The sequence below is a fragment of the Mus caroli genome, unplaced genomic scaffold (assembly GCF_978045245.1).
Source record: "Mus caroli unplaced genomic scaffold, Mus_caroli_1 scaffold_6, whole genome shotgun sequence".
NCBI classification, from domain to species: Eukaryota; Metazoa; Chordata; class Mammalia; order Rodentia; family Muridae; genus Mus; species Mus caroli.
Genome location: NW_028227261.1, coordinates 89729616 through 89754335, shown reverse-complemented (window position 1 = coordinate 89754335; position 24720 = coordinate 89729616). Strand labels below are relative to the sequence as shown.

The window sequence follows — 24720 nt, the reverse complement described above, 5'->3', positions numbered from 1 at the left end:
AGAGATTGAATAGTTACCTGGCTGGAAGATTCTCCTTAGTTCCTAGCTTTGCCCTTTGGAGAAGTGGATGACTGGAGCTACTCCAGATTGTGGCTATTATGCAGAACAGAGACCTCTGTCTACTGCACACCATTAAGCATCATGGCATATACAAAGCATTTTCCATAAAGGCTGGTCAGACACTTAAGGAGAGATGGACACAGTTTCAAAATAGAAAGGCTGACCTGAGCAGTAAGAATGAAGAGACCTTAGTTATAGCTGGGTTTCTACAGTCCTTTGTAACACTGGCAAGTCCCTTACTTTAAGTACTTCGTGTTTTGTGAATGACTGGAACTATCATGAACTGATTTAACATTTGTAAATGATGTATTGTTCATGTGTTAAGTATTCCTTTTGAGTAAGATAGCTGCCCTTTGGTTTGCATGACATTAAATACAAATTTCGATATCTGTTCAAGACTCCTCTTTGAATCATGGCCCTTTAATGAATTCTCTTTTTTTTTTTTTTTTGAATTTCCTTAATTTTTTTTTTATTACATATTTTCCTCAATTACATTTCCAATGCTATCCCAAAAGTCCCCCATACTGCCCCCCACTTCCCTACCCTCCCATTCCCATTCTTTTGGCCCTGGCATTCCCCTATATTGGGGCATATAAAGTTTGCAAGTCCAATGGGCCTCTCTTTCCAGTGATGGCCGACTAGGCCATCTTTCGATACCTTTAATGAATTCTTATTCTGTTGTTTTGGCATTTGGTTTAAATGTTAGCCCAGTTTTCTTTATATATGATGCAAGATTCACTACTTTGACACAGTTTGTATCTGTCAGTCCCTACTTTCCCTACTTTCTCAACATGATTGATTCAGACATCTGATCGATGCCCAGATATTAAGAAATATCTGGCAAAAGTGACTGTTTAGCCATTAAAAATAGAATGTGGTGTACACATAGCTCAGGAGAGTGAAGAAAGATAAGAACTTAGGGGCACCTTCTCCACTAGCAGCCTGATATCTCTGCCTGTCTTCTGGCCAGTAGCTATAAACAGTTCAAATACATAATGATGGATTGAAAGTACCAAAACATGATTTAAAAATATATATTGCTAATTGTCTAATACTAACATATCTGCACTCTGTTTGTAATGAGGGACAAGAGGGCAATTACCTTCCTGACACATTACATCCTCCATAGTCCTGCAGAGTAAGTTTTAACATTTATTTCCTGTTTGGGTGGCAAAAATAATTTGTGATGTTCACTTGAAGAAGCTGTACTAACCCTAAGATGCATGCTTCTTAGGATTGTAGGTAAGTACAAGGCTGAGAGCAATGGTCAGGCAGGCAGGCTGGATCTAAACAAGAATCAGACAGGAGCCAAGGGAGACGGGGAGCCTTCCAGTATAACTATGATTTTTGTATGAGATGTCTCAATATATCATCCTATCCAGTAGATAAAGCATGGAAGGTGTATTGCAGAAGGCCCACCCATGGTTTTACCTTTTTATCACCAGGGCAGGACTGCTCGCTGCTATAATATTAGAGCATCAATACAGTCAGATCTCAGGAGCAAACCCAAGTGTTCATTCTCCACTTCTGGGTAATAGGTAGTAGTTTTCTTGAACTAATATTCACAGCTCTGCTGTTTATACCCCTCATCCAACCCTGACCCTCCATGGCATGCCAACTCAGGAAATGATGACTTGATTTGTCTCACCATTTAGACTGGAAAATTCGCAATCATCTTTGACTGCACTCCATTTCTCACATCTCATATCATAACAAATGCTGTCAAGCCTATACTACAGTCACCCAGAATCTGTTAATACCCCAGCACTTTCTTCCCTTCATCTCATGATCTAAGCCGTTACCAACTCTTGCCTAGATTACAGTAATAGTATGTTTTGACATCTCAGAAAGGATTTATTGCACAGCAGCCAGAGTAGATCAGTTAAAATGTTGGTCAGGACTCATGCTCATGTGTTCCTTTGCTCAAAAACATCCAATGACTTCCCATTTCACTGAAGGTTCACGTCATGCTATCAAAGGTCTGAACCACATTCCTCTCTCAAATACACAATTGTGCTGTATTTTGTACTCCTTCCTTCCACTCTAACCATCTTGGAATCCCTATCAGTGCCCAACAAAAATCCATTTATGAGTGTCTGCTGCAAAGAACTGATGTATGCAGGGCCTTCTATTTTTTGAAAACTATCAGAGTATCATTGTTTCATCTTTTCCTATTCTGAAGTACCTGCTCCCATAACACCTTCCCAGGGAACCTTTCTGTCTACGTTCTCCCCTACTCCAAGAATAATGTCTGTCTGTCTGTCTGCCTCTTATATATCTATTTCTATATCTATATCTACACACATCAACACATGCATGCATATGTTTGTCTAGTGCAGCACTGTCCAACATAACTTTGTAATTTTTATTTTAATCTCAGTTCTATAAGAAGCTACTCAGTCATACAGAGTCATGGAGTACTTAAAATTTGGCTAATGTGACTGAAATAATGAATTTTTAATGTTATTTCATTTAAAATAATGTAAAATAAACAGGCATATATGGGCTTGGGCTTCCATATGAGCCTGCAGATTTGCTGTTCCTTTCCATAGATATTCATATATAGATTACAGGAGGCAAAAAAAAAATTGCCTAAAATTATGCCTGGCGACAGGAAATTCTTTTTGGTTGGATGTGCAGATGAATACATGGAGAACATTCTGTATACTGTCTGTCTCATTTATTTAAAATTTAGTTTTTATTGTATAAACAACCATACTTTGGTGTTTTCATACACATATCATTCCACTTCATTTTTATTCATCCCCTCTGCTCACTCACTTGTGCTGTCCCCTTTCTCCCCTACCTAATATTCTTTCCTCTTCTGCTTTCTTGCCACATTATAGTCTATTATTTCTTATTAATTCCTTTAACCCCAAGAGAAAGCTTGTGTGTCAAGTACTCTTTTTTTTGTTGTTAGAACTGAATGATATACATTATCTTGTTGAAAAATATGAATATAAAAGCAAACAGGGCATGCACTTAGCAGTGTCTAATGGCATTCAGACAGTCTGCCATGCCGAGGTTGACCTCGGTGTTCTCTATGGCCTTTTCTACCCCTGAGCTTCTGAGGCTTTCTAAGAAGTACCTTCATTACCAGAGAATGGAAGAACATGGTTTAATAGATTGAACTGGCCGACCTTTCCATCAGGTTCTTTGCCAGTGGGTCAGCCATCTCTGATTAATTATGTGGAAAGACTATGGACTCTTATTCAATGCATACCACCCACATCTGAAGTCCCACAGCGCATGACTCACCAGTATCTGGGTCACAGAGCTGTTCACAGGCATCTGTCGTCCTCTGTCCACAGAGGTCTCTCACCCATGGCGAGGTGGCATTGATCTGGTAGTACAGAGACAGCTTGGCAGGGTTTAGCCAGTCGGAGATATCCAGGTAGCTTCCTTCACTCACCACAAAGCTGCTCCCTGTGGGTGAACAGAGAGCAACAGCTACTTTCTCCCCAGTGTCAGAATCATTACTGGTGCTACAGGAACAAAAGTACAAATAATCCAACTGCAGTTGATACATCTCACTTACCTAAGAACATTGGAAGAACTGTCACTCTGTGTCATTATGGTGACAAAGTCAACATGAAGCACTTCAGGCTAGTGGATAAGACTGTGTCCTGAGTTCAAATCCAAACTTTGCCCTTATAGACTACTGACTTCTGTGATAGTCATTTAGTTACTGTGACATTGGCTGCTTCATTTTTAAATGAAAACATTAAGGGGCACCACCTCAAATATTAGAATGAAATAGATTAATGTAAGGTGTATAGACAGTGGCTGACTCGTTCTAGTGAAAAATGATAATATTTCAAATGGAAAATTGGCTATCCCTGTTACCCCTACATCCCTTTGGGAAAGAGTGCACTAATGTCCACTACAGCCAAGGGGATGATATCTGCATGTAAAGTAAGAAATGTGAAATCAAGTCCTATTTCCCCTATTATGCCATATTTTCTGTGATTGTGGTTTTTGCAGTGCTGTGGTTCAAAACTAGTGACTCAGTGTATAGTAGGTAAGTATGCTATCGCTGAGCTATACTCTCAATCCTATTTATTTCATTCCAAAGGAGAAAATAATATAGAAATATTGATTGTAGTAGACAAAGACAGAGGAGTTTCCAAGGAAATTTCAAGACCCTCTAAGGAAAGATACTATACACACAAGCACAGATACTTGTGCACACACACACACACTCTCACACCCACACACGCACACACCCACATGTTGATGCAGTACTCAGAAGATTAAGGTAGTAACTTCCATGCCAGTATAATCTACACAATGAGTTACAGGTCATACCGAGATGCAGAGGGAGACTGTGTTCAAACACTGATCAAGCAAGCAAACAAATAAATGAACTTGATGTTTGGTGCTTGGAAAATACAGGAAGAGAAGCAGACAGTGTCTGAGATCAAAGGGTCATGTCAGGCTCTACTCAAATGGCAGGTATGAATCACCTCTGGTTAGATCTTTACACATGGGCCTAAATGCCAGGAGGGACTGATTTTTAAGGGGCTTTGTTTTCTTCATTCTTTTTGGTTTTTTTTTGTTTTGTTTTGTTTTCCAGTAGTTAGCCTGTTCTCCAATGAAGGCTTAAATATGTTTCTAGAACTTATGTAGGTCAAAAAGCCTCTAGCTTCCTAATGTCTGAATTGAAATATTCCTCATTAATTCATAAGAGATATCATATGTATGCATACATATGGTATACATTATCCATTCCAATGCAATTACTGTATAATTATACAGTGTTTACATATACAACTATACAAAGTCACATATGCTCATATGTATACCCAGTTTGAGGAGGCAAGAGACTCCTTCAGATTGGTCATAATTATTTTGTAAATGCTGAACACATGTATGCAGCAATCATGCAAATCTAAGGCTAAGCGTCAGAGAGTGAAAAAGTATGAATTTGAATAGGACTAAATAAGACTTAAAGAGTGGATCTGGAGTTGTGCTAGATGTATCAGCTTGTATTATGCACAACAAAAGATTGTTCCCTCAAATTAATATAACCAAGCTCCCTACCCTATTTACTTTCTCTTTGTCATATCAGGAAACAACAGTGACGATACCATAGTTTTTCCAGGGAAGAAATTCAAGTTTTCCAGAGAGTGCTCTGCTTTCAAGCACCCTTTTCGTTTAACAAGGGGTTATCTGTCAGATCATATTAAACACTGTTCTATGTTTGGACTCATAATGAATCAGACCATCCCATCTGCTGTAGTCTGGGAGGTCCAACAATCTGAGAACAAGGACTAAAGCTTACATTTCTTAACTCATAGGGATACACAATGCCTGTTATTCTATAGAAGGAGTACCATGTAAAAGCACAGGATACAACATGATTGTCAGTGTGAATGCCAGAAGCATCCATGTGAGACGGCAGGAGTAATGGGTGACATCATGCAAAGATAAGGAAATTACCATTTTAGAAGTTGGCCCTAAAGTCTTTGGCTACTCAAGGAAAAAAGAAAATAAAAAGAAACAAGTCTGTAGGATTCTGAATTTCAAACTTCTGGCAAGGAAAGCTATGTAAATCTCTCTGCAAAGCCACATTTCCCCACTCCCCCCCTGGAACAAAGCCCAAAGAGAGACATGTCACATGGGTCCTTGAGTAAGGCACTACACATCAGTATCAACTGCAGATTTTTCTTTTAAAAAAGCACAGTCATGCTGTTTAAATGGATAATTCTTGTATTTATTCTCACTAAAGACTGAAGGATGGATATTGAATTGTGTCCCAGGGCTGAGTTTGGTTAATCCTGCTGCTTCAGAAAAGCTACACAGTACTGTGATAAAGAGAACAACCAGCAAGATATGAGTTCAGATCCTCATGGTGTTACTTACTAGCTATATCCACTTTAGCAAGAAGACAATCTTCCAGTTGCTACATATAAATAGCATGGGGAGAGAGTCCCCCCTCCCCAGATGCTGATCTCGAGATTACATAAGACACTGCATCTGCCTTAGATCAGCAAGAAGACTCAAAGGCAGAGATTAGCATAGTAGTAATCCATTGGTATGGTCCTGTAAGGGAGTGGCCAAAGTAAAATGGCATGTCGGGAGAAGTTGAATTGCCATGGAGATGCAGAAAACCCTCCAATGATTGCACTCAACACTCTGGCAGTGGGTGTGTCTTCAAACTGGTTTCAAATAAAGAGAAACATTTATGCTTACGCATTGTCCAGTCAGGGCTTACAGGCTATCTCTGGGAAGGGAGCATAACCCTGGGTGAAAACAGCCCTTTACAATGGAGAGATGCTTATTCAATTAATGTTTAGCTGAGAGGAGCCAACCACTAATATCCCCTGCAATTGGGAGAGCTAGTGTTGCAGCACTTAATGGAGATAGGAATACAGCATCACAAATCCACTAAAGCAGATGAAGTCCTGGGTGCCCTGTGAAACTGACTAATGGGAGCAATTTTCATTATTATTTGGATTTCTTATGAACTTCAAAGCTCTACACACAATAACCACAGGTTTCAAATATGAGAAATATGAGTGAAAAATATTGGACTGAGAAACAGGTATTATAGACTGCATTTGAGTCTTTTTAGAGATAAATGTGTCATGAATATAAGAGTTCTTAAAAATTGATATTAGTGTCCTTTTAAAAACTTCAGGAAGCTGTCACCAATGAAGGATAGCCCCACAATGAACCAGATGGATAACCATTGCCAGACAGCAAAACTGACATCCTCATCTGGGACTCTCCAGACCCCAGAACTTTCATAAATACACTTCTGTTCTTTATAAGGCATTACCACTCTGACATTGTGTTTCAGCATCATAAATGGCCTCGTCAGTAGGATTATCTTTAACGTGAATATCTTTTGAATCAATATTGTAAAGAGATGTTCAAATGTTTTGATGCCAGAGGGGGGACTATTAGCCTTTGAGTGTTATGTTTTTTTCTTTCTTGAAATAAATGTGTTACATAATGTGCTCACTTCCAACAGTCTTTTAGGAGAGTCATTTTCTTCTTTTACAGAAGAATGCATGAGGTGCAGATGAAAATTGATCTGACCAATATGCATAACTACTCAGTGATAAGAGTGAAAGTTGAAAGAAGCATTTTCAGTTTCTAAAGCTATGACCTTCCTGGATGTTTCAGGTTGTATTGAGAAATAGGAGCTCTGGTAGGGGATCTCTTCTGTGGTCCTGTTACTCCTCCTCCAGCAAGCTGAACACTGTCTTTGGTGACTGTAGTGTACATAGTGCTGGAAGTGCTTTCCCTCCTCCAATGGACCATGCCATCTTACAAGGCATATATGGTGACTCATGAGTCCTTATCCACCTTCTCTCAGCAAAATACTTGTCACATGTTAAAGACTTAGTGAATGTTAAAGTGAATTAATGAAATCAAGTTCCATGTCTGATGACAGAGACCTTCAATTCAGTTCTTCCCGGGATTTTGAAGGAGACAGGCCATCTCATTGGTCCAGGTTAATTGTATTTGCACAACATGAAATGGCAGGCCTTTTAAGAGTCTCACAATGTTCAAACTAAACAACTGAACATCACAGTCAGGGCTCTTGAAAGAGGTGACTCACTTCAAGGGCTTGAGATGTGAATGAATAAAATACAGACCTGAGTAAAAGGGCTTTGTGAAAAGGAACAAGGAGACTCAAAGATCACGTTGTATCAGCAAGAAGGCGAAAGAGACTCCCAAGCTGAGTTCATTTGTCCAACACTAAGTAAAGTGCTCCCCAGATAAGACATACTCATGGAGTTAGGAAAGTGAGCTAGAGCATTAGAGAATATTTATGATCTAAATAATGTAGACTAAATATAAGCATAAACATGTACCATACAAACTGGAATATGATAAGGATTAGCTGAAAAGCTGAGTTTCTCCACTTTGGAAAGAACTGTTACTCTCAGGAAGTAGACCTGGAAAGTTGGCCCTTAACTTAAACTTATATGGAAAGACCAATCAGAAGAGGTTAAAGAGGGGGAGGATCAAGAGCTAGGTGCTTTGGTAGTACACAGCAGATTTCCCCAGTAGAACTGCATCTCTCAATCTTTGCCATATGCAGGAGGGGATTTCATCCAGTGTGTATGAAATACACCATGCCATCATTTCATTTAGCTGTGCCATTTTATACAAACTAACTAGCAAGGCTATACCAGACTCTGGTTGAATAAAATACAGTCCTTGACAACACCAGGGATGGAGGTCAGACATGCAAGTCTGGGGCAAACCTCTGTGCCTGTCCCTTGCCCTTTGATAATTATTCCATCTGGATTCTTCATTTCTTGATGGCAAGGACCATCCATTGCTTAAGTCATGATCAGCATAGTTCTTAGTGTGTGATGGAAGTTCAGAAGACATTTGGATTTGGGGAGAGAATCAAAGAAAAAAATACAAAATAGAGTTAAGAAGGAGGGTGCACTAGTGAGTTAAATGAGTGTCAAACAGCTCTCTGAATAAATTGCCACATTTTTATGGGAATGAAAACTACCTCGAGAGGAAATAAAAATGTGTTATTTCTTGTGTCTCATGTTTCCCTTATTTTCGTCTGGATGTCTGTCTTATTTTCTTGGCTTTAGATAAAAAGCCCTTCCTCCCTTATTGGGCAATGTAAGATTCCTCTCTGAGTTACTCATTTAGATCCTCCCAGAGAGCAATGACTCTTAAATGAATCTCTGCCAAAATCTCAACTTCAAAATGTCATGCTTCCTTATTTTAAATATATTTATATATACATATATACATATATATTCATTTTTCTCTCACTGCCTTGTGGGAATATACATCATCTAATTAGCCAAATGGATTTTCAGTTCAGCCCAATCATTTCCTTATCTAGAATCTGAAGCCAGTGTTGCTCAGGGGACTGTGCGGACACCGAGGTCCTCATTAACTCTGATCTTCAATTACATTGATTATAAGCCTGCTTCTGTAATTGTGCAGAATAGATCAGGGGTGAGCTGGGAAGCTCAGGCCACTCCATAACATTCTCTGAAAAGCCAGAGGCACAGCATCCCCCAAAAGAAACAGAATGCTACAGATGAGAACTAAAAATACCACGGAAGTAGGTATCACCAGACAAAAACTGCCTGGCGAGACAGGAAGCAGCTGCAAATTTCCTTTCATTTCACTGTGCCTTGAGCCAGTCCAATCATAGCCATGAGTAAAAGACTTCAAAACAAAGCTCTGGTCACACTGGTGAATGGCCAGTAGATGCTCTCCGTAAATAAAATGGAGGAATTGATCTTGTCCCCAAGGTTTCAGTGCCTTTGGTTTTTTTCCCTTTATATCTGAAATGATGAGAAGGACTCTCCCTTCCGTCACATCACAGAACCCATCTCTGTTGGATTCTCAGACCTATGAGAAATGTCCTACCTGGAGGTATGATAATGTACAAACCCAGAAGAAGAAATGAGGAACACATATATTATCAGCCCAGTGGGTACGTGAAGCACATGTCTACTCTGGCCCTTGTCCCAATTTACAGAGCCATAAGTTAATGCTGTCTACATTCCACCACCTACTATCCCTTGAGGAGTGGATGTATGAAGTGGGAAATCAAACAAATTTTGAGAGCTTTGTAAGAAAAAGCAAATTCAACCTAGGTGGTAGGGAGCTACTGGACTTTGAGAGCTGCAATATTATTGGGGACCAGTTTTCAAACAAGGCTCTCAGCAACTTATCTCTCTGTCTTTTTCTCTATTTCTGTGGGTTTTTTTTTGTTTTTTTGTTAATCTCATCTCCTAATTAATTTCTCTTTACTTCGGATCAAATGCAATCTTCTCACCATCACCTGCATGTTCTCTATCTGTTATGGGATGGATTGTATCTTCTTCAACTTTACATGATGCAGTTCTGACATGCATTGATTGAAATTGTGACTGCATTTGAACACAGGGTCATTTTTTATTTTATTTTTTACTTATTCACTTTACATCGCTCTCACTGCCCCCTCTCAGTCATCCCCTCCCACAATCCTTCTCCTATCCCTCCTCCCCTTCTCCTCTGAATGGATGGGCAGTCCCTTGCATATACTCTGACACTGGCACTTCAAGTCTCTGTGGGGCTAGGCACTTCCTCTCCCACTGAAGCCAGAAAGGCAGCCCAGCTAGAAAAACATACAATATAGACAGGCAACAACTTTTGGGACAGCCCGTGCTCCAGTTCTTCAGGACCCACATGAAGACCAAACTGAACATCTGCTACATGTGGAGAGGCCTAGGCCCAGCCCCTGTATATCAATCATGTGGTGGTTCAGACTCTAAAAGCCGCAAGGGTCCAGGTTAGTTGACCCTTTTGTTCTTCATGTGAAGTTCCAATCCCATTTGGGCCTGCAATTCTTTCTCCTATTCTTCAATAAGAGTCCCAAAGCTCCATCTTCTGTTTGGTTGTGGGTATCTATATCTGTCTGAGTCAGCTTCTGGGTGAAGCCACTCAGAGGACAACATATTCCTATCTGGAAGCACAACAGAGTACCATTAATAATGTTAGGGATTGGTGCTTGCCCATGGGATGGGTCTTAAGTTGGGCCAGTTATTGGTTGGCCATTTCCCCAGTCTGCTCACTCCCATGCCTGCATTTCTTGTAGACAGTATAATTTTTGGTTTGAAAGTTTTGTGAGTGGGTTAGTGTCTCTATTGCTCCACTAGGGTTCCTTCTTGGCTATAGGTGGTAGCCTTCTTTTGATTCCATATCCACAATCTAGTGAGTCACAGCTAAGGTCAATCCCATTTATTCTTGTGTACCTCCCTTATCTTATCTGTCTCATCCTGGAGATGCTATCCCCAATCTCCTCACCCCAATCAGTTGCAGATTTCCATTCATTTTCAAGCCCATCTAGCTATCTCTTCAGTCCTTCCCCACACATGATCTTGAACACTCATTACCCTCCCCATTACCTCTTGTACTAGCTGGTTTTGCCTGTCAACTTGACATAAGCTGGAGTTATCACAGAGAAAGGAGCTTCAGGTGAGGAAATGCCTCCAAGAGATCCAGCTGTAAGGCATTTTCTCAATTAGTGATCAAGGAGGGAGAACACATTGGAGGTAGTGCCATCCCTGGGCTGGTTGTCTTGGGTTCTATAAGAAAGCAAGCTGAGCAAGCCAGGGGAAGCATTCCAGTAAGAAACATCCCTCCGTGGCCTCTGCATCAGCTCCTGCTTCCTGACCTGCTTGAGTTCCAGTCCTGACTTCCTTTAATGATGAAGAGTAATGTGGAAACGTAAGCTGAATAAACCGTTTTCTTCCCAACTTGCTTCTTGGTCATGATGTTTGTGCAGGAATGGAAACCCTAAGACACCTCTGTAGGAAAGGTCTTTAAAGAACCAAAGTTAAAAGGGGAGACTTCATCCAGCACAACTCATGTACTTATAAGAAGACATTAATCACATATGTACATGGAGGAGGGACTATGAAGATGAGAAAAGAAGAAAGTTTTGTATCTGCCATGGACAGAAACAGCAGAAGAAATCAATCCTGTTGACTCCTTGAACTCTGAGTGCTAACTCCATAAATATGAGAAAACACACTCCTGATATTCCAGCCACTCTAACAATGGTACTTTATTAAAGCAATATTAACAAACTAACACACTACTTGCATCAAACTGGAACAATATTTCTTACATTTGTTCTGATTATTAGCCTTTATTTAATATCAAGGAACCCTAGGGATTACTTGTCAGGATAAAGTTTGAAATGCGTACAATAAAAAGCATAAAATGACAAAGCCAGTAATTGAAACTCAGTTCTATACAGGTATTTCTTGGAGATGCATAGAGTTCTAAATATAAACCTTAATTTGAACTAATCTCTTTGATTCCCCATGAGCCCAAACTGGTTCTAAATACTCCAGTATCCCTGGATAGACAAAAGAATATCTGTCCAGTAATAGCTAGGTTATAATATATACATATATTACGTGAATAAGATGCAAATGTTAAGGGGATGGAAGGGAAGAAGAAACTGAAAATGCCCAGGGATTATTTTAAAGAAGGTCATTTTACATAAAAGTCTGTATTGGCAGGCTCCTGAGAAAAGAAAAACTTGATTAAAATAGGAATACTCTTCTTGGAAATTATATGATGGGTGATAACTTTGTGATGTAATGAGAGCCATACATAATATTTAAAAGTAGTTCCCAAACTCTTACCTTTATTATTACCTAAATTTGCTTATTTTTTCTTTCCAAACTATGTTTTACTTGTGATATTTTAGCACCATAGATACACTGCATATCCACAATTGTGGGTTATTTACAATTTACTTTTACAATGCACAAAAGGAGTATATTTTATTACTCTCAAACTCTATTATCATTCTTCTGGGTATAAGATAATCCTCATTAAAGATGAACACTATAGTCAAATATTCTTTAATAGATAATGAATCTTAGGACAAAAAGCAGGGAGAAGATATGCTTTAAGATCATGCAAGGATTTGCTAAGTACCACCTTGTGTTGAACAAAGAGCAACAAGAAACCTCATATAGAGCAGTGGTCACCTAAACTTGTAATGAAGCTGAGAATTCCTGATGCCTATTGACCTAGCTATTGTCCTGTCAGGAGATGCATAACTCATGTGTCTGGGGTCACGTTGGTGACCATGTGGTACTTAGTACTTACACTTATTAATACTCCTAATGCTTAAAAAATTGCTAAACATACATGTTAATGTATTATATATTTAGTATTCTACAATTATATTTTTGTCATTTTTTAGTGTATACATCATTTACTGAATTTCTATAAAAGGAAATTTCCTATAAAACATTATACTGCATTACATATTAGCAGTCTACAAATACATCTCTCTTTATTCAATTTCTTGAATATATTGTTTTCTCCTAAGCTTCATTTAATTTTCTGATATTATGTCTACCATGGCCATATGAGCAACAATATATATTACACAAGCAACTCAGATATGTAAGAAGTGAAGCCACCCAGCTTAGTATAAGTATAATTATGACATTTGCATATGACTTAGCATGTATCACCATTATTAAGAAATGCATGACCAAAACTACCCCCTACCGCTAGGCCATACATCGGGGTTAGAACAGAGTCTAAGTAATGTGACATCAAAATTATAGTTGGTTGGAGTAATTTACATCTCCCAGCAAAAGCAACTCATATGTACGTGTGTGACACATCACAAAGCTACAAATCCCTTCTTTTGAGGAGAGGTCAACATTATAGGAGAATCACCTAAGCCCTCATCACTAGGTACATAGAGAAAAATAAACATAGAGATGGGGTGGCCAACGGGAATGTAGTGTTCTACATATGAAAACTGGTTGTTTCTATGTAGTTTTATTACTTTTCCAATACTCACTAAACATACATTTCTCTTAAGTGTCATGTGGCATTCCCTGTGGGCTTTGGCAATGTTATAAAAAACCAAAAGCAAACAAACAAACAAACAAACAAACCAAAAAAAAAACCCATTTTCTTTACTCCCCATTTCAAACTGCGATCAAAGTCTGGCTAAAATAGATTGTCACAGAATTCTACATGCTTTTATATGCCCTTGGTCTTGCTTCAAGTTGCTTTAGGGATGTTTGGGGTCTGGACAAAAGCTATTTGAGGTTTCATTATTTCAAAAGAGCATTTTCCCCAAGGTATATGACAATTTTGGTACCGAGCTAGGTAATGGAAAAGAACAAAGTCATAAAATGCTTCTTGTGTCTTTTAAAATCATTTAAATTATTAAGGAAATAATTTAATGCAACTTAGAAAGTAGCTATTATTCTCAAATTGTTTCTCCTTTCTTTCTTTCTTTCTTTCTTTCTTTCTTTCTTTCTTTCTTTCTTCCTTCCTTTCTTCCTTTCTCCCTTCTTTTTTTCTTTCTCCCCACTCTAGATTTCCATTAATACTTAATTGAGAATTTATGAGTCAGATCAAACCTAAATATTGTATTTACTTTGACCAAAATTTAGTGCCGTGGTTCTTAATTTTTAATCTCTCTCTCTCTCTCTCTCCATCTCTCTCTCTCCATCTCCCTCTCTCTCTCTCTCTCTATATATATATATATATGTATATATATATATACACACACACATATATATATACACATACACACATACATATATACATACATATGTATATATGTATATATGTATGTATGCATATATAATCTTACTATCTATTTTGGGGGCTGATGGGGATGCACATACTAAAGCATAAAAATAGAAGGTTGGGGCATCTTTTGAGAGTGGGTTCTCTCCTTCTAAAATGTGGGGTCAAAGATCACACTTGGGGTTTCAGCCTCAGTGGTAAGTGTATATTTACCCACTGAGCCATCCCATTTGTCCCAGATTATTGGTTCCAGAAGGAATATAGTAGGTATTGGCTTCTGATCACAGGAGCCCCTTTTCTGACTTTTATGACAGGGAAAGATCTTTTCCTTTGTGTTAGGTGAAAAGGTAAGACATGAGCATATACATGGAGTTGGGTGTGAGCTTTCTCAGAAACTAAAGAGGGGCAGCTCAAGGCCTGGTCTATCCCCTCCTTTCTGGCTATTATAAGAAAAATCAATTCTCTAAGCTTACTCATTTCTTTGTCTGCATTTGGGAATAAAGTTCATAGAGTTCCCAATGTCATTAAGTAAATTTCAGATGAATTATCTATGAATAGTATTGTCTTTGGGTAAAGATCTTCAGTGCACTATTCTTGGGAAATCCACACAGTAAGCAATGCATTTCTCTGTGTAATTAAATTTCTACCTATACACATAATGTATATGATTGCAAATACATGCACATATGTGTGCACTCATAAACACATAAACACACACACAAACACTAAACATAATTGACTATTATGAGTCCTGGAATATTTGCATATTTATTTGCCCATGCAATTCTATGAGTAATTATATTTTGTGGACACAATGAGTCCTGAATTTGCACAACAGAGTGGTCCTCCTTGGGACACTGCAAACCATTAATTTCATAATTTAAAAATCACCTTGCTCATACCTACTTATTTCCTGGAGGTGGACATATACCACATCCCCGTAACTAGTCCTCTTGCACAGTAATATTTCACCGTATTATCTTAGGTGATTTAGAGTCACCAAGGAGTGAAGGCTGTAGGAGTGACAGCAGATTCCAAGAAGGATGCCTGGTAAAACGTAGGATCAGCACATTTGGAAGGAAAGCAGTGAAAAAAAAATGTGTGGTTGAGGTGTGAATCTTTATGCAAGCAAGATCTTAGTGCATATCCTTGAACCACTCTGCATCTGCCAAGCTAGCAATGTTCCCTGTCCTTTTCCTCTTCTTTGTTTCTGTCCTCATCTTGTGAGATATTGCTTCCCTCTGCTCCCCTGAAGGAGGCCACACACATGTTAATGGCTGTTGGCAAAGGCAGCTCACAACTGTGAATAACCATATTAGCTTCTCTTCCCAAATTTGTTTCACTGCTACACCACGGGTTCAAACCAATGAACTGAATGAGACCCAAGGACCTGCATGCTTTTTTTTTTCCTTAGTGTGTGTGTGTGTCCATGTACATGTATATATTGCTATTTTTCTCTAGAGTTCTTGCCTTCTATACTTTTCTATCATCTGGAAAGCATTTCAGAGAAAAAAGCACAGATGTTGAAATCAGCAGCAGAGCTAGATCCAAATGGGGTCCCTTCAACTCAGCATTTTAGTGACTCTGGAAAGTGATTCATATTTCTTTTCTCAGCCTCTTCCTCCAAAAGAAAGTGAAGGGCATTTGCCATCCTGCATTTGCATGCATGATATGGGACTGTGTGTTCCTGACTTACTGAATGCATTTGTCAGATGGAAATGCGTACTGTTACTGATGCTGATCTTTAAATGACCTTAGAACTACATCAGTAGAATGGAGAATATGATTTGTATTTTCATTCTACAGACAGTGCAACTGAGGTGTCAGGACTTCACATGTACATATTCTGAAATTCACAGATACATTGCTAGAGATTGAAAATTATAGTGCACCCTACAGCAATAATAATGTTCAAGACTATTAGGCTGCCTCCTGTTCTTCTCACTTCAAGAAAAATCTGGCCACACACTACTAAAAAAAAAATTTTGTTTTGCTTTACTTTGCTTACATCAATAATTCATCTCTGGTTCATTCTCTAGCCACTGTACTTCTGAGGATGATGACTGAAATATAAATCATACTATGCTAGAACGAGTGCAAAGGGGCAGTAGGTGACATAACATTGTAATTGGTACTTAATATCTCCAAAGGCATGTAATATTTCCAAGAGATATTTTCTGGAAACTGGACAATAATTCAAATTAATGCTGAGCCTTAATCTAATTGTTTTATGATACTACAAAAGATTACATGAGGCAAAGCTTCCAAAAATCAGAGGCTTCAACAATCATGTTGATGGAACAGCTTTTACTGTCTGGCACAGATGAGAACAGCTGCCTAAAGATGTAATATTGGTATTTGGGGCAGCATAATAAAAGATATCTGTAGTTTATCCACTCTGTAGCATCCTCAGCTATCAGCTGTTCACCTGCTTAACCCTGCTATGAATTCTAGGAGTATTAAGGAGAGAAAGGATAAAATTTTTATTTGCAGATCAAACAGAAGACTCTAGAGCTCACGTAGGGCTTCTTGTGGCTGCAGTCTTTGTTTCTAGTATATGATGCATGAAGAATGAATTTGTTCTTTATGGCCTCAGAAAGACTTGGTAAGGGAAAGATTGAGAGCATCCAGCTCTGCAACCACCAGGACCAATGATTCTCCAGTGCTGCCATTCTCCATTTGTTCTCCTTCATACTCACTGCTTGTCTTTGTATGTCTTGGGGCTCTTGTTCTGCAACATGGGACAATAACAAGTACCACACACCTCTGTGCATGATGTCATACAGGGATGATTGTGATTCATAAGAAAGGTCAGTAGCCCAAGAATACTTAGTATCTTATCTCAGTATTGAAACATCCACACATAAAATGTAAATTTATAATGTATGCATGCATATTCAGGAAAAATTCCAAAAATCATATACATCATATACATATATGTCAAAGTGTCATCAACTTATCAGACAGGATGTAGAAATGTGAAAGAGGATGTATTTTATATGTATTCCTTGTGAATACTTATTTCACTCTTGTAATAATACTGATAGTGAGTAACGTTGTCCTAGTTAGAAAGCTGAGAAGGAATAAAAGTAAAGTTGAGATAAAGTTGTAGTATTGGGTAGATGGTTAAGTGGCCAAGAGGAGATCATTCTCTTTTTCAGTTGACAGAAATATATCCTCAGGCTGCTGTTATAACAATGGGTAGTGATCCCAATCAGGCCTCAGGGATTAATGGCACAATTGCTTTCTCTTACAAGTAATTTTCAGATACTCACCTCCTTATTTTTTGTCCACATATTCTGAAACATCTAGAGCCAGGAACCACCTCTATTTTCACTGGACTATACAAGGGCAAATTCTTCCTTTAACCTACAAGTGATTCATTGTGATAGCTTATATTGATTGCCAGTTTGATAGGATCCCCTAACAATCAGAAACACCTCTGAGCATGTCTGTGGAGGAATTCTTCATTATTTTAATGATGATGGAGGAGATTAAGTTACTTAGGGTAAGGAGATGCACTCTTGGCCAGTCGTCATGGATTGAACATAAAGGAGAAATTATGAGAATTATTATCATAGTTCTGTTTCCCCATGGTGACTACAATGTGACCAACTGCCTCAAGCACTTGTACCCATGCCTTCTCTGCTATGATGGGACATACATGTCCTCAAACAGGGAGGTCAAGTAAACTCTTCTCTTCTTAAATTGTTTTTGTCCCAGCAATGAAACAAGTAACTTAATTCATCTGATATTTTCCCTGATGGTCTGGAAGAGGCACTTTTCTCCTTACCACAATGTTATTTCCAAAGAATCTGGATTCAGTACATGCCCACTGAGTGTGCCACATGAGACAATATGTGGGCATTCCGGGGGCTTCTTCCATAAGAAGAGGATGAACCATATCCAACACATCTTTGACAAAATATCTTTTACTATAGTGTTTAGCAGTTGGCAGACAATCATTAAAACATTTTGAATGAATATATGAATGACAAATGGTGCCTCCATCTCACTGTCTGAAAAGTACAGTCTTAGATGTTATCAAATGGAAGCAAAAGAGAAAAATTGCATAGCTCCCCACCCGCATTCTCCCTGGCTTCAGTAGCAACACATACATGTACCTTAACATGCAATATCATACTTCATTCTGTAGAAACAGCTCTTCAAAATTCTGAAATAATCCAGAACTCTTTCATATCTGTGTGAGTTTATTGTCCACTTTGTGTTTCCACATACTTTGAAAATTATGAGGAAATTAATGCTTATCTTTTCTAGAAGTATTTTCAATAGTAATTACACATTATGTAAAGGTATATAATGTTTTCAAGAAGAGGGGGTACTCACGTATACTATGCCTTCATGTATGTACATTTTCACGCTGGTATCATAGATGAATTAGCTAAAGATAATAAACAAATGTGTTTGCCTGCCTTGTCCAATGTATGGAGATTTGAAACTAGAATCCTAAGCCTCATCCTCCAGCTTCTCTACTTCATGTCCTGTGATATTGAAAAGATAGCACAGTGTTGTGTTTAACTAGTAAGTGTGCTTGTTCCAATGGTTAGCAAATTTTGGGGCCACTACTTATGTGTCAGTCCTAGAGTTCAGCAAGTATCAGGAAGACAGGGTGTTTATCTATAGGAAATGTGTAGAGTTATGTAGATGGGCATGATAAAAGTCGTTCACCAACACCTACATGATTCCAACTATAAGCAAGTGCTCTGGAGGATGAAAAAAGCTGTTGTGGGTACTAAGCAAGATGTGTGTGTGTGTGTGTGTGTGTGTGTGTTCATGCATGTGTATGTGTGTATAAAGTAAGTAAATGAATGTATACACGTGTATATGTGTGTATATGTGTGTGTGTGTATCCTGCAAAGAATGTATGGTAAGCAAAGCTTCTGAAATACGAAATAGACTGAGGTGTTTTCTTTCAGAACTAACCGTCTAGCAAATGATTTTAACTAAACTAGCAGATGCCCAGGATATTGGGTATATATTTTTGCTTTCACTTTCAAGTTTAATTGTCCATTGTGGGGTCTTAGGAGTCTGAAAGAATACACAGTTCAGTAGCCAGGCTGTGATTTTGTGTCTCCACATTGAACCCTATGACATATACACAATTTACACAACAGGAATGGGTACTCAGGAAGGCACATGAAAGAACGAATAAAGTTCAGTCAATTTCACTTGTGTAAAGAACCAGTGGATGAGTTCTTTTTCTCACTGTGAAATGCATTTAGATGGTGAAGCCCTACTGTGTTTTTAGAGGGAGAGAGCAAATCCAAGGTAGCATTGAATAGCAGAAATATGGAATTAGGCAGCCAATGTTCATGTTCTGGCCCTGCCCATAACTCACAAAATGATAACTAGCCAATAAAATGGGCTTTGGTTATACACCTATAAAAATGTGGATAATGATCTCATAGGAATGTGGGAGGTAATATATGTAAATTAAATTTCTGTGTTTCAAATTACTCATGTTTAATGTAAATGAGGCAATATATGTAAAGTACTTAAAACACTACCTGACACATAATAAGTGCTTAATAAATGTTAGTGTTCTTAGTATTGCTACTGCCTACATATATTTGATAATTCTATCACGAAATAAAAGAGAATACAGTCTTGTTTCAATATAGTTTGGCAAAAACAAATACAATAACCAAGGCCTCTTGCTTAAGCAACATATTAGCTCAAGATATTACAGCACAAACAAAAGCCCATTCTGTGACTCATTTCTACTTTGCTAATTGCCTGCTCCTGCTCTGGACCTCAGCCAGGAGTCAGTCTTCAGCCTTGCCATGGATATACTCACATCAGCTCATGTGTGTGTGTAAGCAGGAGTACACAGCTCTTGCCATCTCCAAGGACTGCAAAGAAATGGCATTAAACGTGAGTGATTTGAAACAACTGAAATTTAATTAAAAACAAAATTAAAAGTTGTTCCAAGCTTGGCACTTCAGCCAGCAAGACTCAGAGGAAATTGCTAAGTGCTGCTAATAGCTGGATCCAATTCACAAGCCTCCACACGAGTCAGAGGGATCAGAAAAGATGCATACCTTTTAGATGAAACAATTAAAAATCACTTCTGAGAAATAATCACAAACAGTATCCCAGGGTAAAAAGGACCATTAGTCGATGCTGTGTTTCTCTTGGATATCCTCATTTTCATTATGGGAAAGGGCACTGAGATTTCTAGTAGCATCCTCTGTGGCAACACAGAAGTACAGGGACTTTTAAAAACGGCACTGAGCAAGTTCGAGACGGTTGAATTCCTTTGAAGAGTATTTGGCACAGGCTGTCTAAAATTCTACCTGACCAAATTATTCAACCTATGGAATTCTAGATATTCATGTGGCCTAGTATAATTCATTTTCTTCAAGGAATAGGTCTCTGAAGACCAAGGTCAGCTGGACGCTGGTCACAAAGAAGGTTAAATGCACTGGGCACTCCATGAGATGGGTGGTAGTCTAAGCGGGGACTGCGCATTTGGTCTAATTCTGAGACATTGCATTTTAAAGCAAGTCTATGAAATTCCTGACTCCGAGGGAAGCATGGAGCTAGCTGGAGAACTTGAGCTATGCCTGCAAGAAGGAAAATGCAAGAAATGATCGGAGGCAATGAGTTAAGAGTGGTGGGGAGAAATAAGGAGCCCATGACCGGAACTGGGGTGGGAAAGTTTCAGATGAGCATTAGCATCACAAGAGCTGCTTTATGCAGCTGAACTTAGATGCATCTGATCAAAACAGATGGTATGTGTCCCTGACAATGGCCTGAGCTCTAGTTCTCATCCTCAGATCTCTTGATCATATAAAAGGCAACAAAGATACCTCTTGCATAGAAGAGCACAGCATGTCTACAACCAACTTCGTTGCATCAGCACCAACTATGATGATCATATTTATTATTCTAGCCTTGCAGCCATTCAGATGGCTTTAGACTTCTTGTTTCCTCGTCCTGGGCACATTTCTCTTTTCACTCCTTGATATCTGTTTAAATGCTACTACCTCTTAAATGGGGTCTTCCCCGTGATACACAGGAAGTACCAACGCTTTTCTTGCTCCTGGATTTAATTACACTCACTGCTACAACTGTTGACTTCACCACTTTGAAAGTCTGCTTCGATTTTCACTTGGTGAGAAGGAAAGCAGCCTGAGGGCGGGACCAGTTTGGCCTGCTACAGGAAATCATCTCCATTTCCCCACAATACACACGGGACATGGAGGGTTTACTATATGAGCAAGTTTTGAATGATTAGGTAAGGTATTAAAGGTAATACTCCTACCACACTTTCTGGCGTTTCAGAAGCACATTGAGTCTTACAAGTTATTCTCCCCCTCCTTTTAAAAATTAGATATTTTCTTTACTTACATTTCAAATGTAATCCCCTTTCCTGGTTTCCCCTCCGAAAATCCCCGATCCCCTCCCTCTCCCCCTGCTCATCAACCCACCCACTCCTGCTTCCTGGCCCTGACATTCCCTTATACCGGGGCATAGAACCTTCATAGGACCAAGGGCCTCTCCTCCCATTGATGACCGACTAGGCCACCCTCTGCTACATATGCAGCTAGAGCCATAAGTCCCACCATGTGGTTGGTGATTTAGTCCCTGGAAGCTCTAGGGGTACTGATTAGTTCATATCATTGTTCTTCCTATAGGGCTGCAAACCCCTTGAGCTCCTTAGGTACTTTCTCTAGGTCCTTCATCGGGGACCCTGTGCTCCATTCAATGAATGGCTGTGAGCATCCACTTCTGTATTTGTCAGGCACTGGTGGATGCTAACAAGAGCTTGCTGACAGGAGTCTTATATCGATGTCTCCTGAGAGGCTTACCAGTTATTCTTCAGAATATCAGACAATATGTGTATTTAGATTCCTAGTAGTAAGTGGATCTATGTGGGGGCGAGACAAAAGATAGAGGATTGAAAATGAGACCACAGGCTTCAAAATGCAAGTTTGGTATCTTTTTGGTGACCTTGAAATATGCACTATGCTTCAGTATGTTCTTTTGCATACATGCATCTTATGGAGGCACAGGGCATGAGGAAACACGTGGTCTTGGGGGTTGAAGCAACAGGTTGAGGGGAGGGAAAAGCTAAAGGTGGTTTGCTTTTGCTCAAGTCATTCTCACTTTGTCCTCAATTTCATTGGAAGAGAAGCTTTTGTGTTTAGTCACACTTATGTTGTGTAAGAGGCTGCTTAGGGCAACCTCAGTTACCTATCTTCCAACCTTGGTCCTTACAGAGTTTGAAACCACGAAGCTCATGTTTACTTGGCTTGTTAACCTTTGGGGTTTAAAAGTAAAGTTGCAATAGTGACCGTAATCACAGTAGTGCTACTGAATCTTGCAGACTTATCGTATGGCTTTATTTATCATCTTGAACGGGTGAATGGATGTACATATACAACTACTATTCCATACTGCATCCGATGACAAAATGTGGTAGTTATAAAATGAGAGGAAAAAAATCTGTGCTTGAAGTTAGTGCACTTTAGTTTGAAAACACTTTATAAGAGAACATCATGAGCCTTGGAGCTTAAATTCATAGGAAGTTTGGAGGGGGGGAGACTCAGACAAGGATGGCCACTATGATCTGAGCATCACAGATATTTGTCTACATGAGCTGCATGTCGAAGAGGATGTCTAGGTGAAGTGTAGGGGCTAGCAGATTGATGCAGGAGAAAAGTACTATTTGCAAAGGAGAAAAAGAGAACCCAGGGTTTCAGGAACTATCCATTGCATGCAGCTGGAGTGTGTGAAGCAAAGCATTATGTGTGGAATAATCACAGAAGAGACTGAAGATGATTTCCTGTTCTAATAGTCTATAATTTAGAAAATTGCCAAGCTAGTTTCTTGGCGGTATGCCCACCATGTGCCTTCACCCCTGTGCCCATCTGCTTGCTTTTAAGGTGGTAGAAGCTGCCATTTTTAATTGATTCCATATTTCAAAAATGACATCAGGTCCCTAGGTCTCCTCTTAGGCTTCTGATTCTAAGAAAATATTGGTGCCCAGCCCACTAGTGCTGCATGTAAGCCTCTTCAGGAAGTATCCATCTCTGAAAGCTTCATATTCGTGAGTCAGGTCAGCACCTTTGCAGGTTCTGAGGACTGAAACTCTCTCCATTCTCCAGCCTGGCCCAAATACTAGATGGTTAGATAATATTCCAACCATTCAAATATTCAGCAGAACAACCTTCAAATATCTCACAAATTCATTTTGCTCACTCAGTACACTGACATCTTTTACTAACAATTTTCAGCCAGCCAGGGCTTTAAAGGTCCTAATACTATGTGTTGTTCATAGTTGCTTACATTTCCCCTTTGTGTTGCTTTCACTCATTTCCTTCTAATGTGGTCAAGGGGTTGGCATCTGATTCTTGATCTTGTTTAAGGAAGGTGGTGCATGAATGGAATCAATAATAGCCGATGCTTGAATCTATCCCACCACAGGCCTGGCTCTTGAAGCTAGTGATGGTGCATTCTTGACAATTACACTGAATTTTGGTATGTTTGGATGCTCATATTTACTAAGAACAAGGCTGGAGATAGGATTTGAAGCCACATAGTTTGGCGTTTGTACTTTAACTTTTGACTACCAACCTAGCAACTGACAAAAGGGAAATTATTCAAGCTGCCTTCCTCTTCCATAGGACATGAATTTACAGTGATGGGGAGAGAATCTAAGGCCTTATGAGTGCCAGGCAAGGACATTACCACTAAACTGTATAGTTCAAGACAGTCCTTGAGATTATAACACTGATACCTAGATGCCGAGGCCCTCAAAGATCAAGAAGGTATATGCCATCTCTGCTCTGGCTCTTGTCCCTCTGGCCCTTTAAATGCAACTAGTTTGTTCTTTTCTTGTTGTAGCTCTAGCTGTATAGCACTCCCTCATTTTCATTCTAGGCTCTGATGCCCCTGTTCAGTCACTGATATATAGAACAATTACAGCAACATTCGGTCGGCAGAACTGCTAGCTTCAATTTTTTAGTCTCAAGACCCTTTTATACACTATCCTCAAATATTTGGGACTTTATATGAAAGTCATCTTTCTGCCTTTAAAAGTAGCATTGTTAGAAACAATTTGCTAAATATTATATATATCAAATGAGAGTACTCCTTGGAGTGGTTTATTATGTCTGTCCCCATTTCACAGATGAAGATTATCTTAACCGAAAGCAATTAAATTACTTCATGAAGGCTATATAACTATAAACATTCATACTCAAGTACTAAATGCAGGAAATGTTATTCTATAGCTTAGACTTAGCCAAATTAGGTAATGAATAAATAACTTTTGAGCAGAAAAAGAAATTCAGATCATATAACAAAGGAAGTCAACTTAGAATAAGGGAGTGGTGATGTGGCTAATAAAAGGTAACATTGTCAATGCTTCCTGCTTGCAGAACACTGTACTGACCCCTTTCCTGCTGTCTCATTTAATTCTCACAGTTCTACAGATTAAGAAATGAGCTAAGAGCATAAGTATCATTGGTTTCATCAACAAATTGAGAAATCCTACTGCTGGCTTTTGAATTAAGATATGTATTGATTTTAACTCTAGAGCTTGAATTCTGAATTGCACAC

General features: G+C 39.0%; 1 protein-coding gene across 3 annotated transcripts in view; it reads right to left on the bottom strand.

Moving 5' to 3' along the window:
- Positions 1 to 24720, bottom strand: part of Astn2 (astrotactin 2) — a 1028198-nt gene that overhangs the window by 604517 nt on the left and 398961 nt on the right. For all 3 annotated transcript variants that reach the window (XM_021160104.2, XM_029476271.2, XM_021160105.2), the window contains one exon: positions 3319 to 3486. In XM_021160104.2, coding sequence (XP_021015763.1) covers positions 3319 to 3486 — 168 coding nt within the window. The remainder of the gene's footprint in view (positions 1 to 3318; positions 3487 to 24720) is intronic.